A 7,129-nucleotide genomic window follows, 5' to 3' on the forward strand; every position below is an offset into this window, starting at 1 on the left:
TTTCCTTAAATAGCCTATAGTACAAATATTCAAACTTTTCTTTACTTTCTAATAATCAAGGAGGAAGTTTTTGCATATTATAACCCATTAAATGAGATAAGTATGAAGCAAAACTGTATATTACTCTTAGTAAAGGAAAAAAAAAACTAAAAGAACATGTATGTGACACTTAAGCTTGAGCATACCCATATGATAAGCAGCCGGTTCGGTTGGGAACCCAAAGTCATATTAGCTAGATGTAAACTGTTGGGATAAGGTCTGAAAGGTTACAAGCCTGGATTGATAAACCTAAAGAACTATTTGAAAGTTTAGGATCATTAATTTCAGATAGCATATGAACTTTATTGTTTCCATATAAAACAAATGAAGAGACTAAATTTCAAAAAGTATCATACCCTTTCAAAGAGTTTTAAAATTGAATAAAATTACAATTGACAAAAAATGTGTATAAGAAAATCCGACCTTTAGTCACCAGAAATCACCACATGAACATTTACCATCTCGGAAATGGTGGAATCTCATGTTATCTCTCACAATAATCTCTCTCCCTGTGACTTGAGATGCACCACACATAAATATGTGGCAATCTTCGCATATTCTCAAGTTCTTCATAATTCTTATGATGCAGCCAGCACTTGTTGTGAGCACTCCAAATGCCAGTGCCAACTTCTCACTGTGATTCATTAATATACGCTTCTTCTCCTGATCAGCCACATCATAAGGGACAGAACTGAGTTTTGGCTGGTATCCATGAGCCTTTAATCTGTTCAAAATTTCCTCCAACACCTGCTTAATCTCACTAGATCTAGAATGCGTCAAGTCACCAGCAAGGAACTCATGAATTACTCCTTCGTTTCCTTCTACCCAACTAAATCCAGGATTCTTTATAAGACCCTTCTTTTTCAACAGCTTCCTTACCCTTGAAACATCATCCCACCTTCTTGCTGATGCATATATATTAGAGAGTAAGATGTAGTTTCCAATAGCATCAGGTTCAAGCTCAAATAGATGGCACGCAGCAATCCCAGCAATGTCCGGATTCCCATGAATGTTACATGCTCCAAGAAGAGCTCCCCACACCCCTCCATGGGCCTCCACTGGCATTGTTTGGGCCAGCTCAAGTGCTTCCTCCAAGCGCCCTGCTCGACCTAAAAGATCAACCATGCAAGCATAGTGATCTGCAGATGGAGCAACACCATAGCATTTCTCCATACTAGCAAATAGCTGCCGGCCTTGTTCTACCAACCCCACATGGCTACAGGCTGTAAGCACTCCTATAAATGTAACTCTATTAGGCTTAGTCTCTGTTTGTAACATCTCATGAAATAACTGCAGTGCTGCATGAGCACGACCATGCATTGCTAACCCAACTATCATTGAACTATAAGTAAACACATTCCTCTCCTTCATCTCCTCGAAAACCCTATATGCATCCCCTACACTCCCGCATTTTGAGTACATATCAATCAACGCTGATCCCACAACAACATTATTTGTAGGCCCAAATCCTGATCTCTCAGCTACATCACAAATCCAATTAGCATACTTGATTGCACCCAGTTGAGCACATGCTGAAATAACACCAACCAAAGTAACTTCATCTGTTTCAACACCTGAATTTTGCATGCTCTCAAAATATTCTATTGCTTCTCTAGGCTTAGCATTCTGTGTATAACCAGTGACCATCGCAGTCCAGGCCACCATATCCTTTAAAGGCAACCCATCAAACAATACACTAGCAGATTTCATATCCCCACTCTTAGTATATGCAACAATCAACTCAGTCCAAGAAATCACGTCTTTCTCAGGCATTTCATCAAACACCTTATGCCCACAATCTAAACACCCACATTTTACATACATATCAATCAAGGTATTACCAACATATAGATCAGACACAAAACCACCAACCAAAATCGTCTGAGCATGCAACTGCCTACCCAAATTCACATCAAAAATCTCACTACAGGCCTTAAAAAGTGCTGAAAACATAAAAGAAACCGGGTCAATACCTTCTCTCCTCATAGAACCATACAACGAAACTGACTCCTTCAAGCGTCCTTGTAAAGAATACCCACGAATGAAAGCAGTCCAAAGAAAAGGGTTTCTATATTTCACCTGCTCAAAAATGAGACGAGGATACGAATCCATGGGAATATTAATTTTAGTGAGCATGCGGATTAGTTTGGTGAGCACATAACCACATTGGTCGAGGCCTTTTTGAATAATTTGAGCATGTACTTGTTTAATTTGTAGGAGATTATAACAACCATCAAGTGTGGAAATTAATTGGTTTTCCAAGATTTTCTTTTCACGTGGATATTCAGAGTAGGAAACGAGAGCTTTATCTGTTTTTATTTGTGGAATAAATTCTCTAGGGATATAATATCGGGAACTCCCTGTAGAGAATTTGCGTATGAGAGCCGCCATTACAGACACAGGAAATTCAACCGACATGCCTTCCCAAGTTTCGAATTGAGAATATAACCTTAGTGTAATTAAAGCAGCAAAAAGGGTTAGGGTGAAAAGATTTAAACGTTTGTGGGTTAAAGTACTATGAAGAAGTTGGTTTATAATTTGAAAGGCAAAACACATTCATCTCATAAACATTTGGTTTAGGGAATATTGAATTACTGGGAATGTTGGATTACTGAAAAGTTAGATTACTTTGAATATTACTAGGAATCTTTAGAAAAATATGTTTGGTTAATTGGTGGGTATGTTATATTAATATGTTTGGTTGGGAGGAATAAACTAGTGGATATGTTATTTAAATTACTGAATTGTCCTCTAATTAAATACTATTATTATATTATTTTTTAATATTGATTTTTATTTGGACTATTATAACCCCCCTACATTTAAAAACTTAGCAAAAACAATCCCATAATAAAAGTTTGGAAAATCAACAAAGCACCCCTACCAACCCTACCACTGCCAGCCGCCGGCAACCTAACACCGCACGGAAGGCAGAAAATGACCTCCATGCACCGTATGGCCATTGGCCAGACGTGACAGATCTGGCTATCAATGACCAGATCGATGGTCGTTGACTGCCAAATCTGGCACGTTTCGACCATTTTCGGCCAGATATCTGGTCGAAAATGGCCATATCAGCGCACGACGACCATTTTTGGCCTTCCGTGCGCTATTCCGACGGCGGCAGGTGGGTGGGGGTGGTGGCTTGGGTGGGCTGCAATTTTTTTGAATTCAAGGGTAATTTTGTCCAAAAAGTTAATAAATTGGGGTAATTTTTTCCAAAAAGTTAATTAATTGGGGTGAAATAGTAAAAGCTATATTCATGTAAATAAATTTAAAAATAAGAGTATTATTGTCCTAAAATTTTATTAATAAGGGATATAATTGTAACAAAAAAAGATAATTCTGGTAATCTTAGAATACCTAAGAAAATGGAGGTAATCAGATTACCTCAAATATTACTAATAATAACCACTATTGGTATTTGAAGATTACCGGTATCTTATATTACTTGACAACCAAACATGGTAATCAAGTAATATAAGATGACTTAACCCCAGTAATCCCACATAACCCCCAACCAAACGCCCACTCAGTTTCTCTTTCTCAAAACACGATTCAAACACCTTCCTCTCTCTCATTTTTTCTTCCAATTTTTTGCCATTTCTCAATTTCTTTGCTCTTTGCATTTTTGCCATTCCCGGTTAAGTTACAATGGCTGAGATCCTCAAAGAAACCGAAAAAAACCCATCCATTCCCCAAATTGTAGGGACTACTGGTTCTACCAAAAATGGAGAAGAAGAGGTTGCGGTGAAGCAACTTTTGATGACTGAAGTTGCTCCACCGGTAGAGGACACCTCACTGGTAGAGGAGATGACGCTGACAAAAGACATCTCGGCGGTAGAAGAAGGGATGACAAGATTCGAAATTGAAAATGAAGAGGAGGACGCAAGCGCAAATTCTAGCGATGAGGTGGAAGAAGAGGAAGAACAGGTAATAATCTATATATTTTATGAAATTATTGGTTGTTGGTGCCAATTTAGGGATATTTGGTTGGTGTTTATTGTTAAGGTCATTGCTACATTTTGTCGAGCAGTTGGAGAGCATCAGAGGAGTGGGTGTTTTGGGCTTCTAGAGGACCGGGGAAGCAAAGGGAAGCAAAAGGAGGCCTTAGGGAGGTTGTTTATGGCAGGTTGGATGGCTTTTGTTGGCAAAGAGAGCGGAATAGGGGGGCTAGGGGCTTGCCCTGCATATTATAGGGCTGTCCAGGTGCAACCGGCCCTGCAGGGCTTGCCCTTCATCATCTCTCTTGTACATCATGCTAGCAAGAAACAAGAATCTGTGAAGCAAACAAGAGTACATTTTCTTCCTCTTTATTTTAGTCATTTGTTAACATTTTTGGTTGATTGTGCATGGCCATTTTAGAAGTACATAATTCAATTTTCCAAGGTAGATTATTGCATGTAATGCAAACAAGAAACAAGAACCTGACAAGCAATAAGAGTTAGTTGCATACTCCTTCCAAGCCTCATGGTTCATGTCTTTTTTATCTATTATGATGAGGAATTTGACATTGATTTTTCTACAGGATTGGCGATTTTTTTATTAATGGTTCAAAAACTTTGAAGCAACAAAAGGAGGAAGAAAGGAAGGCATCTGAAGCTAATGGAGATACAAAAGCATGGAATAGATTTAGTTAGAAAGGGTTGGCAGGATCTGTTGAATCTTTAGAGTAGGGACTGAAAGTGTATTTAGTTGAGACAAAATGCATGTTTTAGTAGGTTGTTATTTTGGGAATTGTTCCAGATTTCTTTATTGTATTTGCTTCTTGTTAATCAATATAATTTTCTTAGTTTTTCTCTTAATTGATTGTTTGGTGAGTGAGGATCTTGGTTGACAAATTTTTAGGCTGTTGTTTTCTCTTAATTTGTTGAACACTTATTAGTGAATTAGAAAACAATTTTAATGGTTTTGATGAGTAATTTATGAGATTATCAAATTAGCCTTGGTCGTTTAAGCGATAAAGGCTATCGCTTAAGCAATCAAGGCTTATCTATATTGGATCGCTTAAACGAGAGTTGACATCACTTATGCGATCATGTACGTAAGGATTATATAGACACAAATTAGCCTTGGTCGCTTAAGCGAGAGCTACATCGCTTAAGCAATCGTGTACTTGAGGATTATTTAGACACAAATTAGCCTTGGTCATTTAAGCGATCAAGGCTTTATCTATGTTGGATCGCTTAAGCGAGAGTTGACATCGCTTAAGCGATCGTGTACTTAAGGATTATTTAGACACAAATTAGCCTTGGTCACTTAAGTGATGTGAGCTATCACTTAAGTGATCAAGGTTTGTATATACTAGATTGCTTAAGGGATCAAGGTTTATATATACTAGATCGCTTAAGCGAGAGCTGCATCGCTTAGACGATCATGTACTTGAGGATTACTGACACAAATTAGCCTTGGTTGCTTAAGCGATGTGGGCTATCGCTTAAGCAATCAAGGCTTATCTATGTTGGATCGCTTAAGCGAGAGCTAACATCGATTAAGCGATCGTGTACTTGAGGATTATTTAGACACAAATTATTGTTGGCCGCTTAAGCGATGTGGGTTATCGCTTAAGCGATCAAGGCTTATATATGTTGGATCGCTTAGGCGATCGTATGCTTAAGGATTATTTAGACACAAATTAGCCTTGGCCGCTTAAGCAATGTGAGCTATCGTTGAAGCAATCAAGACTTATCTATGTTGGATCGTTTAAGCGAGAGCTGACATTACTTAAGCGATCGTGTACTTGAGGATTATTTAGATACAAATTAGCCTTGGTTGCTTAAGCGATGTGGGCTATCGCTTAAGTGATCAAGGCTTATCTATGTTGGATAGTTTAAGCGAGATCTGACATCGCTTAAGTGATTGTGTACTTGAGGATTACTTAGACATAAATTAGCCTTGGTCGTTTAAGCGATGTGGGCTATCGCTTAAGCGACCAAGGCTTATATACGCTGGATCACTTAAGCAAGAGCTGCATCACTTAAGCGATCGTGTACTTGAGGGTTATTTAGACACAAATTAGCCTTGGTCGCTTAAGCGATATGGACTATCGCTTCGCTTAAGCGACCAAGGCTTATATATATTGGTTTGCTTAAATGAGAGATGCATCGCTTAAGCAATCTTGTTTTTTATATGGATTATTTGACAACCCCATATTAAGTAACGTTAATGTTAACTTGGGACCTTCACAACATCACAAGATTCGGGAGAAAAGAAGCAAATTAGCCTTGATCGCTTAAGCGACATCGGTTATTAACACATATTATGGCCATCTATGGAGGATTATTTGACAACCTAATTCTGTCAACACATATTAAGGCCATTTAAGAAGACTATTACCGTTAATTTAAACCTTGGACGTTCACAACATCAAAATATAACAGCTACGATATGTGACTAACAACCCTATGATACATGGAGAAATGTCATAGCACACTAGTGTGACATGTTAGTAGAAACGTACCTCATTTCACAAATATGTATTTGAGAAGGATATAATTTCTCACTCATTCCACATTACGGAATATAATTTATCACTCAAACGTTCACAATATCAAAATATTGAGGAGAAAAGAAGCAAATTGGCCTTGGTCACTTAAGCGACAACGATAGCGATCACGACTTATCTATATTGGATCGCTTAAGCAAGAGCTAACATCGCTTAAGCGATTGTGTATTTGAGAAGGATTATTTTAAGTACAAAAGCAATTTATCATTGATTGCTTAAGCGATGTTAGCTCTCGCTTTCGCTTAAGTGATCCTATACAGATAAGTCGTGATCACTTAAGCGATAGCCTACGTCGTTTAAGCGACCAAAGCCAATTTTCTTTGAACTTGACTATTCCTTCTCAAATTCAAGATCACTTAAGCGATGTCAGTTCTTGCTTAAGCGATCCTGTACAAATAAGTCGTGATCGCTTAAGTGATAGCCAACGTCGCTTAAGCAACCAAGGCCAATTTTCTTCGTACTTGACTATTCCTTCTCAAATTCAAAATCGCTTAAGCGATCATGTACATATAAGTCATGGTTGCTTAAACGATAGTCAACATCGCTTAAGCGACCAAGGCTAATTTTATTTGTACTTGACATTTC

The 7,129-nt window shown here is 38.1% G+C and overlaps 1 protein-coding gene across 1 annotated transcript; it reads right to left on the reverse strand.

Annotated features, from left to right (window-relative positions):
- Positions 1-321: 321 nt before the first annotated feature.
- On the reverse strand, positions 322-2,334 carry LOC116130865 (pentatricopeptide repeat-containing protein At5g44230-like). Its single transcript, XM_031416560.1, has one exon. It carries the CDS (start codon positions 2,173-2,175, stop codon positions 469-471), a length of 1,707 nt encoding a protein of 568 aa, XP_031272420.1. The 5' UTR covers positions 2,176-2,334; the 3' UTR covers positions 322-468.
- Between the last annotated feature and the right edge of the window lie 4,795 nt (positions 2,335-7,129).

This window comes from Pistacia vera, unplaced genomic scaffold (genome assembly GCF_008641045.1).
Source record: "Pistacia vera cultivar Batoury unplaced genomic scaffold, PisVer_v2 Contig225, whole genome shotgun sequence".
Lineage (NCBI taxonomy): Eukaryota > Viridiplantae > Streptophyta > Magnoliopsida > Sapindales > Anacardiaceae > Pistacia > Pistacia vera.

Coding starts and splice junctions, on each gene's coding strand:
- LOC116130865 (XM_031416560.1), bottom strand. CDS start 2,175: ATGCTCACTAAAATTAATATTCCCATGGATTCGTATCCTCGTCTCATT.